The sequence below is a fragment of the Rattus rattus genome, chromosome 10 (assembly GCF_011064425.1).
Source record: "Rattus rattus isolate New Zealand chromosome 10, Rrattus_CSIRO_v1, whole genome shotgun sequence".
Classification (NCBI taxonomy): domain Eukaryota; kingdom Metazoa; phylum Chordata; class Mammalia; order Rodentia; family Muridae; genus Rattus; species Rattus rattus.
Genome location: NC_046163.1, coordinates 33,191,179 through 33,218,211, shown reverse-complemented (window position 1 = coordinate 33,218,211; position 27,033 = coordinate 33,191,179). Strand labels below are relative to the sequence as shown.

Below are 27,033 nucleotides of genomic sequence, written 5' to 3'. Positions count from 1 at the left end.
ATCTCCTTGTAAGAGCGTAGACAGACATTTGCCCTACATTTCTGGCTCACTCATGAACTCTGCGAACTGAACTTAAATCCTCACTCATGCACAGCAAACACTTTGACCCACTGAGTCACTTCCCAGCCTGTCCTTTTCACGTTTTTTTTTTTTTTAAAGAACAAGGCTGAAGAGATGGCTCCGCGTGTAGAGCCTTACCTCCTACACTGCTGGACAGGGTTTGCCGTTCACATCTGCGCACCCCGGGCTAGCTGGTATCCATGCCTGTGGAAACTCTCCTGTCCCTGCTTTCATCTTGCCATAGAAATGCTGGGATTATAGACAGATGCTACTACCCATCCTTCCTTAAAATGTACACTGGATTTGTTTATCATTTCTAGACATTTCCTGATAGTCTTTGGCATTTCTTAAGTATAATATTATGCCATCTGTAAACGGGGATAACCTAACTCCTTTTCCTGTCTGTGTCCCTTGGTTTTCACTACTTGCCTTACTATTCCAGCCAGCGCTTTGAGCACAGCATTGAGTAGGAATGAGGAGAGTGAGCTGTCCTGTCTCATACCTACGTCAGTGCGACTGCTTCAAGCTTTTCTCCGTTAAGATGATATTGGATGTAGGTTTCTCTAGATAGCTTTTACTATGTTGAGATACACACATCTGTGGTGGCTACATCTCGGGCTTTTATCCTGCAGGCATGTTGGATTTTGTTAGACTTTCTCTGCATCTATTGAGATGACCATGCAACTTCTTTTTGTCTTTAAGTAAGTCCATTTATGTGGTTTATGATATTTATTGACTTGAATATGTTGACCCATCCCCGTATTTCGGGGATAAATTCAAGATGGTCATGGTGGAAAATCTTTTAGGGGGATAAATTCAAGATGGTCATGGTGGAAAATCTTTTAGAGGTGTTTCTGCTTGCAAGTGTTTTACTGAGTATTTTTGAGCTTCCATTGATGTTATCATCTTTGGTTGTTTCTTTCACTTGGTTTAGGCATTAGAGTGATATTAGCATAGCGGAAGGATTTCGGAGCGCCTCTTCTGTCACCAACATGACCATGTGAACCTGAGTTGAGCAAGAATGCCACCAATGGGCATGCTAGCTAAAAAGGGGGAAACTCATGAGGTCTCAACCCATTAATATATCAATCAATGAATTTAAGGGCATGAATTTAAGAGAAAGGAGAGGAATATGGAGAGGTCCGAAGGAGGTAAGGGAAGAAGAAAATGATGTAGCCATGATCTCCAAAAAGAATCCTTAAGGCAAACACTGCTTGGAAAGACTTCCTATGAGAGCTGTATGACTAAATTATCTAAAGAATATTTAAATTTCTATTGTTCCAAAGGTAGATTTCTATTCCCAAGCATGAAAAGTAGTTGTGAAGGATAGTAGGTGTCTGATGAGTATGAAGTCCACTCCATTTTCAGCAGTCAGGAGGTAGCTTTGGGCATGTGTGTCTTTCCACCTCTCCCTTCAGAGTTCTTATGTGGGGTGTCACTTGTATAGTACACAAGATAGGAAAGACAGTTTTTCTATAACATATCCAAGAGGCAGAGTTTAGAAATTTCACCCACATAACTTCTTAAAAGCCTACAAACGGAAAAGTAAAATGGTTCTCACAGAATAAAGTTAGTAACAGGGCAGTGACTGATGGCCGGGCCAGATGGGGAGTCTCCCCCACTAACCTACTCCTAAGGATTTACTCTCTCTCCTTTCCTTCTACGACTAACCCAAGTCAAAGCATAGGTATTAAAGTTCCCAGGAACTGCTGATTCATTGACTCTCTCGCCAGTCACTGACAGAAAATCCTACTTAATGAAATGATTCCCATCTTTATTGAGTATTCTTCACACATGGACATTTTGATTGACATATCCAAGTCAGACAACAAAACTCAATTTTAAAACATTTAATTTTAAATTTTAAATAAGCCATCCTTTAAGCTGTTACTCTGTTTCTTCCAGTGTGCCTTAACTCCTTACAGTGACAGGGACCTATTCGCTTCAAGATGCCTCCTTTTGGGAAGGAGTCTAAGATAGCATTTAATTCCCATTCTAAAGCGCCATCTTGTTCACCACAATGAGAGGTGAAAAGAACATCAGATATCACACCAGAAAGTCTGTCCAAATCAAGGTAGTGAATCTCCATGCCATGTGCCTAGAGTAAACAGAAATATTTCTAGCCTTACTTTCCTCATTGCCAAAATAAAGATCACAGTGCTTGCCTTACAGCACTGTTCTCAAGACAAAATTAAATTTAAAAACATGTACATATAATGTGTAAATCCTAAAGGTTTATCATCGTCGTTGAACATGTGCAAAGATTGTCCATTGATTATTCAGTTGAAACTTATCAAGCATTATCACAGAGCAAAGTTTTTACTAAGCAGTAAAGATACAAAGGCCCTAAGGATAGGGCTTTGATTGGAGGAGGGCTGGAGCTCAAAAGGATAAAGTTTGCACCGAGGTGACAGTGTGTCAGAGAACTAGAGAGAGTATCCCAGTTAGAGCATTGCACCATGGAGCATGGAAGTGAGGGAAAGTGAGGACTCCTGTGTGGACACCAGAAGGAGTTGCTTCATTTCAGATCCAGCATCAAGAAAAGACACCCACATCATTCTTCTGGGGGTGTTCAGTGTACTCCACAGTCCTGGGTCCAGGGCCAGCTCAGAACAGTCTTTCTCTGCCTCAGCACCCCTGATACGTAGTGTGCCTAGTGTGGCATTGTGGGTAGCTGCCTCATGCATCACTGGAATGTTTGCTGGCATCGCTGGTTCCTCCTTACTCAATGCCAGTAGTGCCATCTCCCCGCCGCCAGCCGTGACACTGATAAATGACTTCAAGTGAGAACTATAGCCTCGAAGTCATGAGACACCAGTACAGATGCTCGCAGAAGGAATGGAATTCATTTAGATGGTGCCTAGATATATACAGTACCCAGCAAATACGAAGTCCTTTTGGCATATGTTGGCCTATTCCTGAATTTCATCCAGAAGAGATGCTGGATGAAGCCCCCATGTGAGAGGTGACAATAAAATTGTGTCTTTTTTTTTTTTTTTTAAACAGTGCTTTGCGATCCTGGGCAAGTCACTCAGATTCTCTGAGCCTCAGTTCTTCAAGGGAGACAATGAATTCTGTTCTGTAAGCTCACTGGAAGGATTAAATGAGATAAATATAAAACTTACAGCCACAGGAGTCTTGATACACATCTCGGGAATCATGGGAAAATGGGAATCATGCTGCTGGGCATGACTCAGTAGAAATGCTTGCCACATAAGCCTCACAGCATAAGTTCAATCCCCAGAACCCACAGAAAGGTAGAAAGAGAAAACCAACTCCACAATCAGTCAGTCAGTCTCTCCCCTCCCTGTCTGTCTGTCTGCCTCTCCCTCCCCCCCTCCTCCTCTGTCTCTCTGTCTCTCTGTCTCTCTGTCTCTCTCTCTCTCTCTCTCTCTCTCTCTCTCTCTCTTTCACAAGCATGCACACACACACACACACACAGACACACACACACACGTAATTTTTTTTAAACGAAATCTTAACAGAAGGCGCTCCCCATTCCATCCACTAAAATGGGGCAGTATAGCTTTGTAGTACACTGCTTTTGTGATCATGGAAATGTGTAGAACTTACTGCATCAGAAACCGACACACTGGCTATCTAAGTGCTCACAGCAACCAGGCTGCTTAAGAGACCAGAAATGTGCAACTTGCCAAGAACTATACTGACTGGAAGAAATGGTCCCATGAACTTTCAAGACTCAGCCCTGTACACCCCCTGGTCCCGCTGCCTCTGGCACACTGAGGCTTGGTGGAGGCTGAGGAAAGTGTTTTCTGAATTCCGTTTCCTTTAGTTTCTTGTAGATATAGATTACAAGATCTGGAAATGTCTCCTGAAAATAACGAGAAGGGTCTCCAAGTATCTCCTTCATTCTGAAAGGAAACACAAATAGGTCAGCCTATTGGTTCGTAAGCTCTTCCTCCTTCTCAGAATAAACCCCGGCAGCTTGCTGGACTCTAGCAAGAGCAAGAAGGACTTTGGAATCCGATATAAGATGCCTCTTGACTCTTCAATAGGTGTTTGCAACGCAGTCTTTCTGAACTTGTTTGCTCGTTCATAAAAAATGGTAACAAAACAGGGAGCAGGGATGACCCTCCCAAGGCCCTACCCCTAGATGAGGACACAGGAAGAGTTAGAAGGGAGAAAGAAGGATGGAAATTATGTAAATACAGTAGCTATGTATGAAATTCTAAAAATAGATATAAACAAAATGGTAACAATGGTAAAATAATACCACAATCCCTTATATACACTCTCTAATAATAAAAAAGAAAACAGTCTGAACTGCAAAGGTGTGTGTGTGTGTGTGTGTGTGTGTGTGTGTGTGTGTGTGTGTATGAGTGTGTGGAGGTGAAAGACCCACCCCATGAGTCTTAACTCAGAGCTGCAACAGGCTTGAACGAGCCCAGGCACGCCCAGATACCTAGGGCCGAGTCACCGTTAAAACTAACAGACCATAAAAGGAAAGGAATACAGAACAGACTAGGAGTACTGGATCTGGCAGGAAGGGATAAGCCCCTAGCCCCCGACATTCAGGACGTCCCAGCCCGCACGTACTCTTTTACAACCTCATTCGAATATGATTCAAACCTGCCAATGTGTATAGCTATACCTTATTACCTCATCATGTGAAATAACCAATCATATGTGAACATGTCTATATGCCTGTTTAAATCCACCAATCCCCAGAACTATGCATCTGCTTCTGTACGCCCGCTTCTGCTTCCCCAAACCCTATAAAAGCCCCATGCTGGAGCTGCTGGGCGCGCAAGTCCTCCGAAGAGACTGTGTGCCCGCAGGTACCTGTGTTTTCCAATAAACCCTCTTGCTGATTGCATCCGAGTAGCCTCGGCTCGGTCATTGGGCGCTTGGGGTCTCCTCCTGAGGGAAAGGTCCTCTCCGGAGGTCTTTCAGAGGGATGGGGATGTGAGTGTGATAAGAGTGTGAGTGTGTGATGAGTGTGAGTGTGTGTGTGTGTGATGAGTGTGAGTGTGTGTGTGTGTGTGAGTGTGTGTGTGTGGAGGGATGGGGATGTGAGTGTGATATGAGTGTGAGTGTGTGTGTGTGTGAGTGTGTGTGTATATGTGCATTTGCAGCTAATGTTTTTTGACAGCAAAAGATGATTTAATTAATGTGGGCAACTTTTGTAAGCCTACATTTACATAGCCCTATCTTCTATGCTTATTAACACAGAAAGCTTCTTCTGTTCAACAGAACTCAGCAAAGCTGAAAAGGAGGCCTGTCTGTAATTGACGATAAAACCAGCAGGGTCTTACTGTGCAGTTCTGGCTGGCCTGGAACCTACTGTGTAGACCTGGCTGACTGCTCAGAGATCTGCCTCCCTTTGCCTCCTGATTTGTGGAATTAAAGGCCCCATCCTTGCTTTTCTTTATCAAAGTAAGTTTTCTTCTTTCCATACTGACAAACTTAGAAGTGGATTTTCTAACTGTTCTCGGTCCACGTATAACGCAGGCAGAGGAAAGCAGCACTTACTGCCTGTTTTTTTCCTCATTGATGTGTTCTCCTATATTCCGAATAAACTTCAGCAGATCACCTACAGTATCCCGATAACCCTTTCGGTGTTTATAGAAACCATTCATGTCAGACATGACACGTTTGTTGATCTAAAAAACAAAACGTTAGTCCAAGATATGATGACAACATAAAACAAATCCTGATGGTATGTTAATATCAGCAGGACAAATACAAATTTGAACAAATGCCCTCGACCAACAAGGAGCTAAGCAAGCAGACAGAAACAGATGAAAGGCACAGGATACTCAGAGCGAGGTACACAACCCCGTCGATTGTGCTGCATTTGAATGCGTGTTTGTAAGTTACTAACTTCCCTTTTGTCTGTACTTGCCTAGTTTCCAAGGAACCGTGCCTATTAAAAACCTTTGTGGGAGTGTCAACTAGCCTAACCACTATGAAAATCAGTATTGAGGTTCTTCAAAAATCTAAAACTACACCTACCTTACAAACAGCTACAATTCTGCTGAGTATTTATTTATCCAAAGGACTCTCAGGAAACATATCACAGGGATGTCAAAGAACTGCACACAGTAGCCAGGGCTTGGAGCCAACCTAGGTGTCTCTCAATAGTGAAATACTTAAAGAACAAAGTTATGCTGTTTGCATGAAAACCGATGGAAACGGAGCTAGTCACAACAAGCAAATTAAGTCATTCTCATCACAATGGGACTTTTTTGGCGGGGACTTGGGGGAATGGAAAATGTGCAGGGTCAAGGCCATCCTCAGGCAGAACTTGAATGATAGTGTGCTCTGAAGGAGGGAGCAGAGACCCAAAAGAGTCAAGAGGGCTCATCTGGAGAAAAGAGAATTACCTCATTCACTTCCTGGTAGCAACAGGCTGGTGTATAAAATAAGTTAGAAAAGGCAGCACAAACTGTTAGGCACGCTCTTCTTCCTAGACCACAGAAGGTAGGTGTTCCTACCTTAGACGTCCACTGATCAAAGCTTCTGGAAGGCTCGTGTGTCTGAGGCTGCAGTAGCTTGAGAAGTTTACTTTTATTATTTCGTACTTTGATGTCAGATTCATTTCCCACATCCCGAAGCATTCTATAGCGGCTGAGGACGATAGAACTACCATGGTCATTCTGTATTTTCCAAAAAGGAGAAAACGCGATATGCTTTGATTTTTTAATAAAATGTCTGCATACTGGGAGAGGCCTTCCTGTTGCTTTCCACTTATTCTTCAGTAGTTAAAACCAGAAACCTAGGGGCTGGAGAGATGGCTCAGTGCTTAAGAGCACAGACTGCTCTTCCAGAGGTCCTGAGTTCAATTCCCAGCAACATTTTCATATACATACAATAGATATTAAAAAAAAAAAACCAGAAATCCATAGGTTGTCACCCTGCCCAAGGACACACCTTCAACAATGCTGGGGTGAGAGAAAAGCCTGGCCTGCTGATTCCTAGCCCTGACAGTAGCCCACACCACTTCTCCCTCTCCACAGAAAAGCCTGCAGCACAGTGGTTCTCCACCTATGGGCTGCGACCCCTCTGGAGTGGAAAGACGCTTTCACAGGGGTCACATATCAGATATCCTGCCAATTAGCTATTTACATTGCAATTCGTAACAGTAGCAAATTTATGGCATACTGATGAAAATAATTTTATGGAGAGGCTCACCACACATGAAGGAACTACACTAAAGGGTCACAGCGTTAGGAAGAAACAAGAACCACTGCTGTAATACACAGCCAAGTCCTACTTACCTCTCCCAAGTCCAAAAGAAAGGATGGCCAAGCAGGTCCATCAGACGGTTCTTTACATTTTCTCCAGGAGAAAACAGGCAATGAACGAGGTCCTTAGTCTCCTCATTTGGAGCGATCGTAAGCAATTCTTCATCATTCTGACCCTTCAGTGTCTCAAAGGGGATCTCACCTTTGTTTACCACATAGAGAACCAGCCGTCCAAGGTCCTGCACAGAAGCCATAAGTCGAGGCAAAATTTCAGTGTGTTACCTCTCTATGTGGGTAAACGTGGACGATTTGAGAGTTAATATTTGCGATTGTCGACTTCGTTGGACAGAGATCTGCTCTATCAAGCCCTTGCTTCCAGCCTGAGCTGAAATCTCTGAGTCCATAATCTAAACAAACCCTCATTCAGCTTCTTAGTGTGGAAATGGAAGGCACCTGTGGGCTGTATTCCTGTGGTCCTGCAGTGTTATGGCTAACACCCTGAACTCCAAATCTACAGGGGGAGAAAGGCCAAACTCTATGCACAAAGAGTTCTTCGGGGCAGCATGTGGCCCATGCAGCTTAAGCCTCCTGAAAGATAATCCTGGTCCAGAGTCCATGGGATAGACTTGTGGGCAGCAGAAGAGTCTACCTGGGTCTGGAATATTCTGACAGAATATAAATAAGTCAGAGAAAGGGAGGATGCTTTAAGCAAAGGGGACAGCCTTGGGACAAGTTAGGAACTGGACACAGTGAGGCGACAGATAATGGAGTCATTCCCAGTCAGATGGAACACAGAGCTAGCTGAGGGAACTAGGTTTCAGTAAGGCAGAGAAATAGGCAGTGACCAGCACAAGAGACAGCTATACTAGATACCAAGGGGGTGCGGGGATGGGTGGGAGTAGGGGTGTGGTGGGGACTGAAGTTAGAAGCCACCAAACCCAGAATCAAAGCTATTGCTCGTTGGTTATTATCCAGGATAGGACTGCCCAACTGTTCCTGAACCAGCCTGGAAGCTTCCATGCACGGGACCTAGCTCTGTGTCCTTGCAGAAGCACTTTACAGTCTTGACACTTGTGCTGAGCTCTGCCTCCTCCAAGCCTGAAGGCTGACCTCACCCCTCCCAGGAAGAGCCTCCGTCTCTGGATTTTCTTTGGTGCTCAGTGGGTGAGTTTGAATAGAGTTGGGAGGAAATCTCATTGCTTTATCTTTAGGCAGGAAACTGTTTGCAGAGGGAACCACTGAAGTGTTCAGATATGCCTCCTGGAAGCCTTGGAAGAGGCACCCTCTGTTTAGTTACTTATCCAGCTCGTGGAGGAGGAAGTGCAAAGTTAGAGACCAAGAAAGGGGCCACGGTGAAAGATGACTCCATGCCAGTCTAGTTATTATACCCACTCCTCTGCCCCATGAAAGTTCTCCTGTAGGAGAGACGCATGGAAATGCCACTGTGCGCAAGGTGGAGGAAGCTGTGGAAAGTCTTTTCTTCCGGGTTAAAATAAGTTCTCTACCCGGCCGCGGGAAGTGAGGTAATGAACAGACCAGGAAGCAGAGAACAGAAAAGGTTAACTAGAGCACAGGAATTACCTCCAAGTCTCTCTGGACCGTCTGTGACTCTTCCGTCCACCGGATGCTCTCATCAAAATCTGCCAGCCGGACAGCTTTCTCGGAATCTAAGAGACAGTTTCAGAGGTGCATGAAAGACAAAAAATTATGGAGTGACTGTCAAATCACTTAAATAAATATGTAACAAGTTATACAATCTATTTATCCTCTCTGAAGATCAATAATTATGCTATTGGCTCATATCCAGCCTCATTTGACCTATTAGGCATCTGTCAAGAGCAGGACACACATTTTAGTTTTCATAGGGCAGACAGTAAGAAAAGATGAGGGTGACGTTAAGCGCCTCTCGACTCCCACAGCTCCTGGCGCACAGCACTGGAAAGGGGCCGGTGGTCATAGTTCAGGTTATATCCTACGGCTCACTAACCGCTAACCAACAGGGTTCTCAGGTCTTAGCCTTGACTTCCGTTCAGTCAGTCCCAAGCTACTCTGCTACTGTACGCTACCATCATGAGCCAAAGATGTGCTGGTTCTGAGCCTCTCCCCAGCCCCTTCAGACCCTTCTTCCTTCTTAAAGAAGCCATTGAGTCCCCAGAAAAAGGAATGAGGGAATGATGGAAGTTGGCAATGAGAGGTAAAGGTGCATTGAAGTCAAGGATTTATGTAGTGAGATTTGGGCCTGGCAGCTTTGTAACTGCATGGCCACAGCTAAGAAGTTATGGGATTGTTGGACAGGCCTCTCCCATGTATTTACGGCACAGGAAGAAAAGACCAAGTAATAAACACCCGGTGTCTCCACTGCATGACCCCTGCTGAGCCCGGCTGACGCATGTGGAACTGACACACCTGGGCCACACCTGGGTGCTGGTCAATTTACTTCTGCCTTTTACTTCCTCAGCCTTTATCCTTGAGATTTAGGCTGGTCTTCTGGGATTTCTCCCTAATTAATTCAGGTCTCATAGTTGGTCTTTTGTTACCGAAGTCACGAGCCAGGTAGTCACGAGCCAGGGTTTCCCACTGTGCTTCCCAGTTATTTTCTACCTGGAGACTTGGGTATATAAGTGGTGAATAAAGCTACAGGAGTCTCTCACTATTCCTCCTCACTCTCACTCTTCTTCTGTCTCTCTCTCTCTCTGTCTCTCTCTCTCTCTCTCTCTCTCTCTCTCTCTTCCTCTCCTGGCTTGACACGATAACCTGTGTGTGTGTATGTGTGTTTCTTTCATCCTGTAGGCTTTCGCCCGATTCTCGGTACCATGTCGGTGCTGGCACCGACAGATTTAGCCTACGAGAGGTGACCCCTGCTAATCTCCATGACTACCAGAAATAAATCTGCAATCATTACAAATCGCTTAGTCTGTGGTTCTATCCCAGGCACACATACAAGACCGTCATAGGGCCTCACCTATTAGGATGTTTGGCGGTTGCAGGTTCTGATGGGAATATCCATGCATGTGTAGTTTTTGAACACCCTTAAATATAGACAATAGGACACTGAGGGCAAACTTGTCTTCCCCTTTCTCCATAGGTTCCTCTCTGGGCACATTCGGGAACTCTTCCAATGTCCACTCACACAGGGACACACACACATACCAAATGCCCCTGTGCTCCTCGCTTCCATAGAAAGTCAGTAAGTTACTGTGGTCTCCACAGTCCCGCAGACAAGAGACTTCCTTACGTCCACGTGAGCTATTCTCACAGAAGACCTTCACAGCCACCTCTCGATTGTCATAGATCCCTAGGTAGATGCCCCCTTCAGAAGTGCTGGCAATTTTATAGTAATCATTCATGAAGATCTTGAGTTTGCCAATCATGGGTCGAGACATACTGTGGAGTCTTTTCAAGGCCTCCCCCCAGCATGCACTGTGAGGCAACCAGTCTTTAGCAGGAGGGTTGGTGTCGTGATTAGCTTCATATGAGCGAAGAAGTTTTTCTAGACCATGGTCATACTTACTCTTGGCTATCCAAACAAGATTGCCACACTTGGTATCGGCTCCCTTTTCAAGAAGCAGCTGGACGATTTCCCTCAGTTTGAGTTCAACAGCAATTCGCAGCGCCGTCTTGTCCTCGCTATCTCTGTCATTCACCTTTATGCCCTTCTGACTCAGGAGCATCTGCACCAAACCTGTGTGCTTCCTCTCCACTGCTGAGATCAGAGGCGTCTTCCCTCCCTCCCCTCTCACATTAATATCAGCACCATATTGAATCAGAACTGAAGTGATCTCCTCCACATGATTTTCACAATCGAGTTTCAGCAGAGAACGGATCAAGGCATTTCTGCCCATATTGTCCCGAGCATCGGCTTCTGCCTTCATTTCATCGAGGAGAATTCTCACGACTTCCGGGTGGCCTTTCTCTGCAGCGCTCATGAGAGCCGTGGCCCCTCCTTGCTTCAGTCGCGTTTTGTCCTCCGTTGTCTCCCGTCTCAAATTCACATCGGCCCCTTTAGCAAAAAGGAATTTTAGGGCTTCAACGTTACCATACTCAGCAGCTTCCATGAAAGCCGTGAATCCGTGCATGTCACGCTCATCGATGTTTGCACCTCGAGAGAGGAAAATCTGGAGCAGACTCACATCTCCACAGATCCCAGCAATGATGAAGGGGGTGGCCCCATTCTTCTTCCTCCGATGAGGGTCAGCACCATAACGAAGCAGGAGATTCACAATATCTACCCTGCCAGACTGCACCGCGTTGTGCAAAGGTGTCCAGCCCCCAGATTCTTCACAGACATTGGCATCAGCCCCTTGTTCTAACAATTGCTGGACCCTGTCAACATCTCCCTCGTTAACAGCTTCTATCAACAAAAGATCATCTGCTGATGCGGATCCACACTGAGGTGTGCTATGATCCATGGTCTCCATGATAGTCAATGCCTTTTCCTCGAGCAATGAACACGTGCGTTTCTTGGGGACACGAAGAGAGTCTTGCGGTAGGAATTGGGCTGATATATTCTGTCTTCTGACAGCTCATCTGTACATGAATAAAGAGGGGAGCTTTGTCATTTCAGACAGGGGGGGGAAAAGTCCCCTGGCTTGGGATTCAGTTTTACCTCTACGTAGTCTTTCTAAACACGTTTACATGCTTAATTAATAATTTCTTAGACGTATAAAATGTATACCATGTAGACTAGTATGAATCGAGGTAAATTTAAAATGAAGAAACTATTACCCCATGGACCCACACCCCCAAAGTGACTGCTACATGTTTAGTACACGTGTACCACAACAAGATCCTACACTTGGCTCCCTATTCACACAGCGACTGGACCATTTCCTTCAGTTTGAGCTGAACAGCAGTTACAGAGCTGTCTTGCCATCTTCGTCATCCATGTTTATATCACGCCGTTGTTATATTTAGTACACGGGGACAGCTTTCTTTCCAGGCTGGGGTCAGGCTAAGTGACACACTTACGTGCTTGTTTCAATTTTCTAACCTTCAATATTTTAATATTTGAAATGATATTTCAAGAATTAAAACAAGTCTAAATGATGTTGGAAATCTAGCTCATTTTTATCTAGTTCTCCTATAATAGTTCTTATAATAGACATCTTAAAATTTCATGACTAGTCATGAAAACGAACTACTTTTTTTCTCCAATATTCTATAAACGTACTTACCGAGTAACTGGCAGCTTCTGGGGCTAGTGGGGAGTGCAAGCTCCTTTAGGAAGACAAGTGGATTTGTTTGACTTTGTCCATCTGGCTTTCTTTGTCCTAGGTGAGACTGGTCACTCCACACTCACTGCTCCTCCTCTCCGGACCCCTGCCTGTTTTAATTGAAGCAGTGGCGGTTGAAAAAAATGTGAAAAGTAGAACTCAGCTTTGAGTTTCTGGGTCTGCAACTTTTGACTGCCACTTCCTGGTTGCACATTCTTAAACCACGGACTCACAATTTTGTTTCCTCAACAGAAGACAACAATAAACAGGACCATTGCAGACGGTGTCCTGGGGAGTGTAGCAAATACTCCCCCCACACTCACTCATCCATGTACCCTACCAGGAGGGTCATTTAGCCCAGGGCCCTCCCTCAGCCCGAGGTTTACCTGTTCATTCATCAGCCTGAACATCTAATTATCTGTGTCTGCTACAAAATGTACAAAACCCCCTCCTTTGAGATCTGCATCTGCGGTATATTCTGAATACCAAGCACCGAAGCGTTTTCGTAATGGGTCCTAACTGCCACAGGCTGTGAAGTGGGTTGGTGTATGGTAAGGAGCAGAGGAGGGAAGAAAATCAGGGCATGCTGGGAGGAGAAGCCCAGTCAGAATGGAGCCCCGCAGCAAACGAGCCTACTTTCACTTTCGTTTTCTCCTTCCTCTTAGCAGAGCTGCCCCAGAAACAGAGGATGCAAAGAAACAGTGTAGGAGCCCTCAAGGCACCTTAGGAGGAAAGGCTTTCAAGCAGGCAAGCATGGGGCTGCTGCCCAGTGGCTATCAGTCCCAGCTCCCCAATCCTCCCGGCCACCCCCACCCAGCCAGAATGAGAGAGAGAGAGAGAGAGAGAGAGAGAGAGAGAGAGAGAGAGAGAGAGAGAGAGAGAGAGAGGAAGAGAAGAGAAGAGAAGAGAAGAGAGATTAGACAAGGAACGACTCCTCAGCCAGCTCTCCCCAGTGTACCTTACCCTCCTCCTCTCAGCAAACATTCCTATGACAGCAACAACCCCTTAAGAACACTCCTTAGAGGAAACATTTCCTTGTGGCGGTGTCCCTGAGCCATCAAGGCGGAGCCAAGAAAGGAGTGAGAAAATGAAGAACAGAAAGCATTGAGTGCAGGGTCAGTCCAGGGACAGCCTGAGCAATCTTCTCCTCCTGGAGGAAGACAAGAGCTGTTCCCCTGACCTCGGAGGACAGATTTAGTAGGCATCACTGCCCTCACCTTTCAGGTTATAGGAACCAACGTCACCCATTACTCTGTGTCTTCTCCGTTATCACAAGTCCCCTTGGAAGAAAACAAGGAAATGACTGCATAATCCACTAGGTAGTCATCTTGGCTTAGTGAGGGTTTTACCACTGTGAACAGACACCATGACCAAGGCAAGTCTTATAAAGGACAGCATTTAATTGGGGCTGCCTTACAGGTTCAGAGGTTCAGTCCACCATCATCAAGGTGGGAGCATGGCAGCATCCAGGCAGGCATGGTGCAGGCAGAGCTGAGAGTTCCACATCTTCCTCTGAAGGCTGCTAGTGGAAGACTGGCTTCCAGGCAACTAGGAGGAAAGTCTTAAAGCCCACGCCCACAGTGACACACCTACTCCAACAAGGCCACACCTCCTAATAGTGCCACTCCCTGAGCCAAGCATATTCAAACCATCCCTTAGCTAATACATAGCAGGCAGAGAGTCTGTTGCCAGTGATGACTGTTAAGTGCTTGGAATACAGCAGCTTACTACACCAACCCTTGAGGCAGAGGAGGAATATTGTGTGCGTGTACATGCGGTGTATGTCTCGGCAGGCTGATGGAGGTCGAAGGCAACTTTGGGTGTCAGTTCTCTGCTTCCGCCTGTGCAAACTTCCAGAGTTCAAGCTCAGGTTGCCAGGCCTGTCTGGCAAGCATCTTTACCTGCTGAGTCTCTAGCCCCATTAGTACATTTTACAAAAGTGTATATAATAAGATTTCCAGGTATGAAGCAGTCCCTCACAGCCCCTATTCCTACAGGCTTCATAGGTGCTGTCTTCTAGTGCCTCGATATATCCTGCTGCTTCTGATGTGTCCTCGTGTGTGCTATTTTGCTACCTGAACAGATAATAGTAACGAGGATTCTGGTGGTGCTGCTGGTGGTGGTGGTGGCGATTATGCAAATAACAGAAAACATTTGCATCGCTCTTGGGTCTTCAGGAACTGTTCTGAGCACGTCACAAATACCAAGTCAGGGGAGCCAATCCTGCGATAGCTACTGCTTTTCACCCCACTTTACAGCTAGAGAAACCAGGGGATAAAGTGGGAAAGTAGCTTGCTGTGCTTTGGAAATTGGGCTGTATCAAGAGAAGGACACGCCCACCTTTGTTCTCACTGAAGCCAGACAGGGAAGAGAAGCAGCCCCATCATGTAGTGAGTCTTATGGTGAAAAACCCACAGGGAAGACGTGGGGCTGGGGAGCCCCGGGGGGTTAGAGTCCTGGAATGGGAGTCCCAGAGACACAGGCAGTCATTAAAGTGTTGGCCCTGTGAGCATGGGGCCTGAATTCAATCTTAGAAACCACTAAAAAGAGAGACTCGGCGGAGGTCTCCTGGGTCTACTTGGTAGGTTCTAAGCCAATGAGAGGTGGTCAGTGCCTAAAGAATGATACTTGAGGTTATCCACTGGCCTACACACACACACACACACACCAGAATGGAGACTTTCCATAGGATGATAGGTGGTCTTTGTTCCAAAGACATTTGAGCAAAGTCTGGGGGAAGGCTCAGAAGCACACTACACAGACACCTCAGTAGGAGCTGTGGGTACAAAGGGCCTGAGGCCAAACGGTCCTGGTATAATCGAGGAAGAGCTTACAGACCAGTGAGGGAGAGAAATGGGGAATGGGGGGGGGGTGCGAGTCATGTAGGACCTTAGGGACCCTTGTAAAGACTTCGGATTCCATTCTGAGCAAGATGGCCGCCAAACTTGGGAAGTGGGGAGATGTTAAAACTCTGTTTGGTCTTGGGGTGCCTCTGTCCTCAAGTAATAAGCCACAACCAAAGTTAACTCATAACTATGGAAAGTTTATGAATGTACTCTTGTCACAGAGCATTGAGTCTCAGCCAACCGCTGCAACTAAACTTCAGCCAGTTTCAGCTGACTGACTGAGAGGCTAAGCTTTAAGGAAGCAAGCACACCGTCACTATGCGTCATTTCTGTGTTTCTGTCTCTAGACAACAGTCCGAGTTTCCTCTGTTGCTGTGGTAAGGCACTGATTAAAAGCATGTTGGAGAGAAAGGGCTTATTTGATTGCTAGTTATATACTCCAGCATCAAGGGAAGCCAAAGTAGAAATCAAGACAGGAACTGAATCAGAGACCATAGAGGACGATGTCGACTGACTTCCCCCAGAGCCTGTTCAGTTTGTTTTCCTTCTATAGGACCACCTGATCAGAGGTGACACCACCCACATTGGTCATTAATCAAGAAAATGCCCCCACAAACATGCCGACAGGCCGAGCTGATGGGGGCAATTAATTCCCTAGCAGCAGCTGTGTGACCACGGCTCTGAGCTCTAAAACTGTTCTGGTTTTGACTGCCACCTGAGCCACAAACCACTTCCGATTCAGCTGAGGCTTGCTAAATGGAATGCCCAAAGTGTTTCCTTTAACGGAGACTGTTAGAATTAGGCAGACGAGGTGATAAAGACTCCTAGAGCATACTGGCTCTTTGCCTCACCAGAGCAGCTTGTGGGGAAGCCCAGGAAGCTTGCCTGTGATAAACAGTGTAGGAAGTTGCTACGAATAGGAAAAACTCCGCCCAGAAAACACTGAGTAGCTTAGAGAAAATCCAAGACTTGATTACCTGAGCCTGACAAGCTTGGGCTATTCGGATGATCTGAGGTGCAATGAAACAAAGATCCGGGAGTGACTCGATGCTGTTTGGAAGCAAGACGAATTCCACACTGGCCACTTTCGCTGTTGTTTTCTAGGAACCAGACTAAACAAAGGGGAGCTAGACACCTCAGAGGCAGCAGTCACTCAGGCTAGCCAGCAGAGGCGACCTTCAGCTCCTTTTGGTCACGCTTACCAGTTCTCTTGTTTGTGTCTTGTTCCCCGGACCGCGATCACGGGATGGCTCTAATTGCTGCTGTCATCTGCAGGGCTGTTTATGTCCACGGGAAGTAATTCAAACAGCCGCTGAGCCGAGCTTCCAGGGCAATTTTGCTCACGTGTATGTGTGTTCTCTCATATTTAGAGTTGAGCCACAGTTGATACACTGGAGAAAAGGTTCCGCTTACAAAAGAAGTCAGCCAGTCTGAATGGGTCATTTTGAAAAGCTAAGTACTATTTCCTACATCCTGGAACTTTCTCCTCAGAGAAGAGTTTTAAACAACCCAGACCAGATCCTGGAGTAGTTGCAGATCTAACCGATTTGTAAGAGATAAGGCATATATATATATATATATATATATATATATATATATGTGTGTGTGTGTGTGTAATATATGTAATATATATGTGTGTAATATATATGTGTAATATATATGTAATATATGTAATATATATGTTATATATGTAATATATATGTGTTTTATATATATATATATATCCAAACCCCAATTCTAAAAATTACGTGAGGCCACCTATAATAGAAAATGTGCATATAATAAAATCCTAAAGACAATTAATACAAGAATAACAGACCCAGTGAATAACAGAGGAAGGCAACCATCAGATTCCAATAGAAAACTGAACTCTGTATCAAGGCCAGGACTGGAAGTACAAGTCCTCACCTTGTGAGGAAAACATAGTAATTCTTTAATGGTCATGTCACGTGAGCATGAGAGGAAGGGCAGCTGGCACCAGACAGGAACCGTGACTTCCTTTGGACCATCGTGAACCAAAAGACATGGTCCAAGAGAAAGATCTCTTCCAGCAGGAGAAGAGATCAGGCCGTTGACTGTAGTGCCATATCGGATTTGGGCCTGGCCGCTTTGTAACTGCATGGCCACAGTAAAAGTCATGGGATTGTTGGACAGAGGCCTCTCCCATGTATTTACGGCACAGGAAGAAAAGACCAAGCAGTAAACACCCGGTGTCTCCACTGCATGACCTCTGCTGAGCCCGGCTGATGCATGTGGAACTGACACACCTGGACCACACCTGGGTGCTGGTCAATTTACTTCTGCCTTTTACTTCCTCAGCCTTTATCCTTGAGATTTAGGCTGGTCTTCTCGGATTTCTCCCTAATTAATTCAGGTCTCGTAATTGGTCTTTTGTTACCGAAGTCACGAGCCAGGGTCTCCCACTGTGCTTCCCAGTTATTTTCTACCTGGAGACTTGGGTATATAAGTGGTGAATAGCTACAGGACTCTCTCTCACTCACTATCACTATTCCTCCTCACTCTTCCTTCCTTCCTTCCATCTCTCTCTCTCTCTCTCTCTCTCTCTCTTCTCTCTCTCTTCCTCTCCTGGCTTGACACGATAACCTGTGTGTGTGTATGTGTGTTTCTTTCATCCCGTAGGCTTTCGCCCGATTCTCGGTACTGTCTCGGTGCTGGCGCCGACAGTTGACAGCCCCTGGGTGGGTTTAAACTTTGAAGAAGGAATAATTTACCAAGGGTAGACAGGAGTGAGTGGGAAGCCAGGACTGGATACACAGGAAGGAAACACACGGCGAGGCAAATGGGAGGATATCCCCCTCTTCCTCCTGAACCACACTTCTCGGTGGTTCAGGAACAGGGGTAGGAAGCCTCAATCCTTTGTTTGACCAAAAAGAGAATCAGACTGTGGGGCTTGACTTCAAGCTCATTTCCAGACCTGCACTTAGTTTACCAAAAACCTCTGGGATCTCGGGTAGAAGGCAATACGGTACGGATGAATCGACAGGTCGTTGAGCTTCTCCTGTCTGCAACGTGCGAATGGTCTGGATGAGCTTGCTGGGCAGCCTCGGCTAACGGGCACCTCTTTCCATTTGAGTGGTTCACTTAAACTTCCTGGCATCTATGTTTTTAATGTTATAGGATTCTTACAAGGATTACAGGAGTTAACGTAGGTAAAGTATTTAGAGCAGCGTCTGCCTCAGTCACCAGGCTGTCTGACACACACTTTTCACACGTTTCCCACCATTACTAAAGCTCTCTGAAGCCAATAACTATTTATAGTCACATTTTATAACACAAAGTGAGAGTCTGAGAAATTGAGAAATCTACTGATTAGCAAGCCGCAGGCATGAGATTAAAGTCAGTCGCGTAGCTCTGAGCGCTACGCCATGCTTTCTGTGAGCTGCCCTGTGGATGGCTAAAAGGAGGACTTTCCCTTATATGGAAGCTTGATACAAAAATCCACACATTCTTGCTTTACTCAAAGTCTAAGGCGGTGTCTGAGCTCGTGGCTGTGATGGTTAGTCTCAGCTATCACCTGATCGGATAGGATATTAGCAAAGAGAAAAGTGTGCAGCACCTTTTAGCTGCTGCTAAGATCTGCAGGAGAAAGGCTGCAAGCTTTGCCTGCCTGCCTTTGCTCCCTGCAGGTGAGTGCATCTACCCTGTAATACGGTCCCTAAGCCCCTTGCATCTCTCGCCCTTAGGATCAACCACTTAACTTAGGATCCGATACTTAACTTCAGGCTTCTCTGTCTTCTCCTGGACCAATTTCAAGCACTCCACCCGCCTTGAATTTGCACCTCATAGTCCCTGGACCTCTGAACAGTCTTTTCCCCTATGAACTAAGTAAATCTTGCCTTAACTCCTATACGCACTGTGTTAGAAACTGTGTTAATAATTCCAATTTCATCAAAATTTTCTATGTTCACCAAAATGAATTAATAAAACAAATTCTAGCCATTATATAGAATTCCACGGGGAAAGACACAGCTTTAGAAACCAGTGGAAGTTTGGGCTGGAGAAGGCAGCTCCGCTGTTAAGAATACATCTGTCTGGAGGACCCAAGTGCTCCCAGAACCCACACTGAACCGCTCACACCCATCTTTCATCCCAGCTGCAGGCCCCTGCATTCATAGATAAATAGACTCAAGAAGTTAGACAAACCTAAGACTATATATACTTATGGCCACAGGAGGGCAGCAGAGCATAAGGGATCGGCTGGCTCTCCTCGGCCCTGGAAAGCACTGTTCTGGCCTAGGTTTGTTTGCTGACTGTTGTGTTCTCCATGACATACTGGCTTAACTGATGCCTGCCCCCTCATCTTACATTTTCTCATCTGGGGTTCTGGAATTCTCCAGGCAGAAGATAAAATACAGAGAAAAACCAGGGACAAAAACATGCATAAAGCAGGAGTCTTTAGTCTGGCAAAAGGAGGTTATGACCCTTTGTAGCATTAAGGAATAGCCATGTTTTTATGTGTGCAAACATCTACAGCAGTGGGAAAACAGGGACAGAGGGCCCATGGCTAGCGAGATGGCTCAGCAGGTAAAAATGCTTGCTGCCAAGGCTGACCACCTGAGTTCAACCCCCAGAACCCAAAAGGTAGAAGCAGAGAACCAGCTCCTGTAAATTGTCCTCTGATCTCTGGCATGCACACACACACACACACACACACACACACACACACACACACACACACACACACACACGGGGTTGGGGATTTAGCTCAGGTGGTAGAGCGCTTGCCTAGCAACCGCAAGGCCCTGGGTTCGGTCCCCAGCTCCCAAAAAAAAAAAAAAAAGAAAAAGAAACCACACACACACACACACACACACACACACACACACAGATGGCGCCCCCATCAGGAACTTGTGCAGCTGTTGTCAGGACCATATGAGGTCAAAGCCTGCCTGTTTGGTCCCATATTCTTGCCTAAGCCCTCGATGTCAGAACCCCTCCTGCTATCACCCGAGAACCCTGGATCTAGGTGTAGGGTGCAATTCTAAGAGGTCTCTACAACCAAGGACTTGAACTCTGATCACACTGAGGACTTAGGGGAGAACTGAGACCCAACAGCGTGTCAGGCCTGTGCCAACAGGTCAGATCTGTGTATAAGAAGATATATATATATATATATATATATATATATATATATATATATATATATCATCACATAAAAACATTTTTTTTTGAATCAAGATCTCACCATGTAATCTAAGCTATTCTCAAATTCACAATCCTCCTGCCCCACTCTCCTTAAAGCTAGGATTGCAGGCATTCACTGTGTACCTGGGCAAGGTTCTTTTCAGGTAGTGAAACCGAAGAGCAGGATTTCAGGACTGAGGTGACCCAGAAGGCAATGGACAGAGGGTCCGGACACCCTACTCCTTGAGGACTACGCTGCAAAACTTTTCAAAGCCTTTGGTTGCCTTCGGCCACCCACCCTGTCCCGTGTCCCCACACCACAGAATTGCCAGAGCTCTGTGACACCACCGGCTCTCCATATTCCCCTGGATCCTCATACTAACCACGTGGTCCTTGGAAATGGGATATTATTTTTTGAGTTTTATTTTCATTTTTTTTACAAGAATATAACATGCTCAAACAGAAAAACAGGGATTTCGTACACCACTGATAAAGGAACCCAGCTCCCTTTGTTAACAATAAATAAATATTAACACAGTGGGGAGTCCCCCCCACCCACCCACCGACAGCCCTCAGTGGTTCGCAAGGCTTGCTGAGGTAGAGTCTGGTAGGGAGGAGGCGCGGTCGGGCAGCAGCTCCCGTTGAGTTTCTTCAGTACGGGCAAACAAATCACAATAAATAAGAACAGCAAACAACAGCAGCTGAGACAATCAGCACAACAGAACGACATCGTATACTTAAAAGGATTTTCTCCCGGAGAAGCCTCAAGTGCAGAGAGAACAATGCTGGCAACCTACGTCTCCACAGCCATCTTGGTCTCTGGTGCTGGAAGTCCCAACTTGGAATGTTTGTTCGGTAAGACTCAGAGGTGATAGGCAGATTGATCCCCCCCCCCAGCCCCATCCTTCCAGGCACCCCCCACATCCTCAATACTCCCTTGGCTGCACTAACTTCTGTTCCAGAGCTTTCTTGACCCCTGACCTACTTCTCCCCTAACTACGTTGGGCATCTCATGTCAACAGGAAAGAGGTGCAAGGCTCCCCTTCCACCAGGGGGGTGAGGGGTAGGGGGCATCATTTTCCCATATTCATAACCGCAAAGAGAACTGATTTGACTTCGGCTGGTCTTTTGGGCTCCCCCTACAGAAGGATTTTTCCACGACTTCTCTCCTTTGCTCAGTTGTCGGACATGAATGCTGGTCCCGGGGCTTGAAGCCTCCTTCCTCCCACCTCCCTCCTTAGACCTCATCTAAGGAGGTACAAGGCCCAGTAAGGCTTCTCAGTTAGCCCTGTTCACAAGCAGACCGTGCTGCAAATGTGAGGTCAGGGGCCCACCTACAGAAAGCCACCGAGAGCGCCCGGCCTAGAGTCACGTGAGCAAAATGGCTTCTTTTTGCAGGGTTCATTGTTGACCCGGAAAGGGGCTCACAGGCCAGTTTCTGAGGTATAGAAATCTCATCTGGGGCAAGAATCAGACGGACTCGCTGACCTCCGTGAGACTGTGAGAATGAGCTTAAGAATGAGCAGAGGCCTCAGCTAGGAGTCTCTGGGTGTCCCTGGGAAGGCAGGGGCAGGGGAGGAAGGTTCCACATACATAGCCTTTTCTAGGCCACATCCAGGACTGAGGAAATCAAGACGGGATCAAAGCCAACTGTCTGGCAGGTAGACAGCTGCCATGACGCTCTCCGGCTCCCATACTCAAGGTTCCCAACCCCCCAGCATTCCTTGAGTGTGCCTGGGAGAAAGAACATAGGTGCAGGACCCTTCCCCAGAGCACCCCACACAGCCTCCATGTCAGCCCTCAGCCACAGGTCCTGGCAATGAGGAGTCTCTCCTACGCTGGGCCCACCACAGTATCTGGAGGAGAGGGAGTTCTTCACACTCAGGCTGCGGGGATGCCCGTCTGTCCGTCTATCCCTTCACTATCCTCTCGCACTTGCTGCACAAGGCCTGCCTCCCACACAGGGCAGCTGCTTCAGGGATGGGTGACTCCACCTCTCTTCCTTCTTGGTTGCTGTGGAGGCTCAAGTGTGTGAAGGCTCAGCTGGGCTGCTGCCGGAAGCAGAGGTGGCCGAGGCTTGGGCAGCCAGGTCGCGGTAAGCAGGTGACTTGAGGAAGCGCGGGTAAGAGTCCTTCTCCATCAATGTGCGGGTCTTCCCCTGAGCCACGTCGAAGCAACTGGGAGTGGCGGCCTGTAGGTTTGTCTTGGTCAGTTCTCGGGTCTCGTGATCTATGTTTACCTGTGGGGAAGGCAAGACAACCACAAAGGTGAGTGGTGTGGAGTGGAGTGGCGGGGCAGGGCAGGGAGTTTGGTGGGCAAGTGAGGTCATTGAAAGAGTACCAGACACTAAATAAAGGAGTCTCCCTTGACACACACACACACACACACACACACACACACACACACACAATTTGTATGTATATATACACACATACATATAATCTGTATGTATATGTGCCTGTATAAGTGTGTGTACCAGGTATGTGTAGAGCCTCTAGAGGCCTGAAGAAGGTGTTGGATTCCCCAGAACTGGAGGGAGGTTGTAAGCTGTCATGCTGGTGACGAAATATAGGAGTTTTAGACGTATAGTGCGGGGTGACCTATGTCCTCTATAAGAGCAGTCAGTGCCCTTAACCACTGAGCCATCTCTCCAGCCCCACTCGCCAGCTTTTCAGCTCTGGGACAGTTCCTACATCAGACTCAGGAGTTGGTCCTCTGATCTCTGGAGATTAACATAAGGTGTATTGAGCAATAGTACTCCCTCTGATGGTTCCAGTCACCACCTCTGCCCTGGCTGTGTGCAATAATTCAGGGCTTGCCTCCCCTTGCTCCCACTGTCTGTCTGTCTGTCCTCACAGCTGCTACACCAAGCCCACTCGGTCTGGAAACACCTTAGTTTCCTCTCCAAGTCATTCAAAAGAAAAGCTAGAATGACCACATCTGGCCACCAGCCATGTGTATGACCTCATCTGTCCCCGTTCCCTGTGGCAGGATGTCCTCCTACCCCCTCCCTCCCTTCCTCCCTCTCTCCCCCCTCCCCTCCCCTTCCCTCCCCCTGTCCATCCTTACAATTCTTGGCTCTTGCACCCACCCCCTAACTCCCACTGTGTGTCTTGTGCACATCCCTGGCTTATACTGAATTGGTTACTGATACCTTCTCCTGTTAGAATACAGTTCCATTAGGAATGTTTCTTTGCTATGTCCTCTAAGACAATAAAACCTCTTTGCACAAAATTGATACTTACTAACTCTTTCTAAGAGTAACTGAGATAAACAGAAGCAGCCAGAAAACAAGATACACAAATACAGCATTGCTCAGGTGTGCCCACCAGGTGGTGCCACTGCTACTGTGAATATCCATCCAGCCGGGAAACCAAAACCAAAAAATGTTCCCAAAGGGTGGACACAGGTCAGAGTGCTGTTACCCAACTGTTACTGAAGTCCTGTTCCTCGGTACTTCATGTGCTGAGGCTTTTAAGAAACATAACTAATTTACAAATGTGGGTATGGAGAGAAGACAAAAAAATAATCTCACTGCCCTTGTGCTGTGCCACCTTGGGTCACAAAGTTTCCTGTCCGGCCACTGACTCCCTACCCTTTTGTAACCATGAAGACTGCTGCACTGCAAACTTAATCCTTCCCTCGCTGACCCCGGTTCTCAGTTGGGAAGAGGCAGACAGGGTCTGGAGGAGTTACAGCTGGTGCTGGGACACTGACCTCTTTAGGGGCTTCACTGCGAATGTACTCATCGAAGATGTGGTGGGCCCTGGAGGCCAGTTTGGTGGCTGATCGGATCTTCTTGAACTCCTCGCAGGCCAGCCAGAACTCCAGGTTCTCCTCGCTGAACTCCGTCTTTAGGAAGGCGTGGAAGGCGGCCACCCCATCTGGTGGTAAGGGAGAAAGGAGAGACAGGTCAGACTTAGAGGACAGCTGGGAAGAAAAGACAGCAATTGGCGTTAATGGCTCTATTTTTAGAATGTCATTTTCCTGAACAAGGCTCTGCCTTTGTGTTCCGAACAGAGGCTGGCACACTGGGGGACCGGGGTTATTATTACTACTACTATTATTTAGCCCCGTGTTTTTTTCAGCATCGCTGGGACAAGCTCCAAGCACATGAGCCCGCACGTGCCTTTCACAGACAGACAACAGGGTCCTACTTACTTTTACTGTTCAGCAGTGACTGGAAAGACTCTCTCCATCCCAATACATCTTCTGAGAAGCTTCTGTCAGGGGAGGAGGAAGGGGGGAAGCAGAGATTTTTAAATTCATTAAAAAACAAAAACAAAACAAAACAAAAAAAAAAAAAACAAGAGCATAGCACACATCCTAAGGTGAAGTTGATGGTTGTCAAAACAAACCCCTCAAACTCCTGTGAAACAAGTAGCGAGTTATATAAGGGGCATCTGGACATCCAGCAACCCTTTAGTCCCTCAGCCAGTATCCCTAACACCCCCTCTTCTGTAAGCAAATGGATTCTACTCCCAAGACTCTCAACTTTGGTTTGCACACCTCTCCAGTGAAGCAGGAGGCTGGGAGAGCCTAGCTACCTGCGACCCCAAAGCCCAGCATAACACCTGGCATCTAGGCAAGATGCTCACTAGACGGGAGCAGACCCTGCCCTAGCCCTGTATCCGAGTGTTCTGACATCTTCAGATAAACAGGAGTGCATGTCCTATTGGCACACATCTGCTGGGGTTAGCAAAACCTGGACTGTACCAGACTGTACCACCTCCACAATGGAGCTCCGCGGCTACAGCACAGCAGTAAAGTCTCACTAAAATCTCCAGAGAGGCTTAGGGCCACCTAGCTCGTCTGCTATTTTCCTCTCAGGCCTCCCCCACCCCAGCCCCCACCCCCGAGCCCTTGGACTGGTCAGACCATAGAACTTACCTCTCTTTGCTAAGCTTACTGGCCCACTCGAATTTGCCGTTACCCCCAGTATCCGAGCTTAGCTCTGATTTATGAAGAAAGATCCCCAGGCGTGTCTTGAACTCTTTGGCTCTGAAAGACAAACAACAGCATGTAAGGATTCTGTTTGCTCTGCCAGCACAGAGACGTTTGGGCAGGGGTGGGAGGGTCCGGGGGGGGGGCGTCCCACAAGAACTAACTCCATCACCCCAAAGTTCAGTCTCAAGAAACTTGGGGACACTCGGCCATTTCCAAGGCCCTAAGCCCTTCTCTCATTGGTGTCTTGGAGTTCTGGTCCATAAAAAGGTTATGCCCTGATAGCTCTTAACACTTTGGGGTCTTTATGGCACTGCAGTCCCGCCTCGCTGTCCCCGTTTCCCCGCGTTCCCAAGGCTGAGCGTTGGTGGATTCCGGACTTTGTCGCCCGGACGGCTAAAAACAATTCTCTTACCTTTCCAGGCAGGTGTTAGGGAAGGTGGCCAGGGTGCGGCACATGGTTGCGGGCGCAGGGCAGCACGTCGTGGGGAGGATGGTGACGGACCGGAGGGCGAAGAGAGAAAAGCGAGGCTGTAGCAAGTTCTGACCTGCGCTGATGGGGTCGGGCGAGCAGCACGCGCCCGGCCCCTGGCTACTAAGTCTTTTATCCCGTGGGGGCGGGGAGGGGCCGAGCGTCGCCGACCAATAAGAGAGAGGGGCTGAGCGTAGCGAGGGAGGAGGCGGGGCGGGGAGCCAGATGGGGTGGGGCGTGACTGGCAGCCCCCAGGACCTCCTCCAGAGCGCACGGGGCTGTCCCCACCTCCGAGGTCAGAGACTTGGGGGGCCAGGAGAAGACCAGACATATGCCCACAACTTGTCAGGAAAACAACAACAACAAAACAAACAAACCCCGCCGACCTCTAGTAAAAGCAGGAAAACAATTTAAAATGACAGGAGGGGTTTTGTATGGGTGGAGAGTGCACGCACCGGGAGGACAAGTACACGGGGGTTCATTCCAAGAAAAAGTACATCACCATTATCCTGCGCTCTCTCAGGTCAGAACAGGTACCGTTCCATGGGCGCCGCAGGTGATGAAGGATCAGAGGATCATTAAACTAAAGACTTGGCCAAGATCAGCAGACACGTGCGGAAACATTTACTTAACACAATTATAGCAGAAATCTTTGCAACGATGCTTAAAAAGCCGCATTGCTCCGCACTCTGTAGTTAGAGGGTAAGTCTTGGTGCTTCGGTTCAGCTTTGAATGTACCCGCGTTGCTCCCACTGGAAAACAACAGAAACTGCTCTGTAACTGGCAAGTCATCCTGAAGCTAAGCAACTGCGAGTTCAGCTCCACACCATCCCTTGTAGGCGCCATAGTCTTCCCTGCTGTCCCTCAGCAGCTCCCTTTAAGATTGCTGCTAAGAAGCAGCAGTGAGGTTAAGGGGTAGATATTTAGGCAGTTTCAAATCATGTTTCTGCTGTGTAATTATGAGAGACCTTAAAGACTTCAGTTTCCAAATGCTTCCATTTCTTTGGGTCTAGGGTTTAGAAGCCACAGTGAGTTCACTGGCCCCAAGGATTGAAGCCAGGGGAATCACCATGGAGAACAGGTTGGGGGCGGACAGAGAAAGGGCACTTGAGAATGTCCGTTCATGGGGGAGGGGGGAGAAGACA

The 27,033-nt window shown here is 47.2% G+C and overlaps 2 protein-coding genes across 2 annotated transcripts; both read right to left on the bottom strand.

The window, feature by feature from the left end:
* Window positions 1–3,520: 3,520 nt before the first annotated feature.
* Rnasel (ribonuclease L) lies at window positions 3,521–13,300 on the bottom strand. The gene is made up of 7 exons (XM_032914999.1): window positions 12,443–13,300; window positions 10,231–11,795; window positions 8,850–8,935; window positions 7,302–7,507; window positions 6,519–6,651; window positions 5,554–5,684; window positions 3,521–3,932 (listed from the first exon to the last, which is right to left on the bottom strand). The coding sequence occupies exons 2-7, from the start codon at window positions 11,684–11,686 to the stop codon at window positions 3,761–3,763; spliced, it is 2,184 nt and encodes a 727-aa protein (XP_032770890.1). The 5' UTR covers window positions 11,687–11,795; window positions 12,443–13,300; the 3' UTR covers window positions 3,521–3,760.
* Window positions 13,301–20,870: 7,570 nt separating this feature from the next.
* Window positions 20,871–26,130, bottom strand: Rgs16 (regulator of G protein signaling 16). The gene is made up of 5 exons (XM_032915388.1): window positions 25,832–26,130; window positions 25,363–25,473; window positions 24,634–24,695; window positions 24,190–24,356; window positions 20,871–22,711 (listed from the first exon to the last, which is right to left on the bottom strand). Exons 1-5 carry the CDS (start codon window positions 25,873–25,875, stop codon window positions 22,496–22,498), a joined length of 600 nt encoding a protein of 199 aa, XP_032771279.1. The 5' UTR covers window positions 25,876–26,130; the 3' UTR covers window positions 20,871–22,495.
* Window positions 26,131–27,033: the final 903 nt, after the last annotated feature.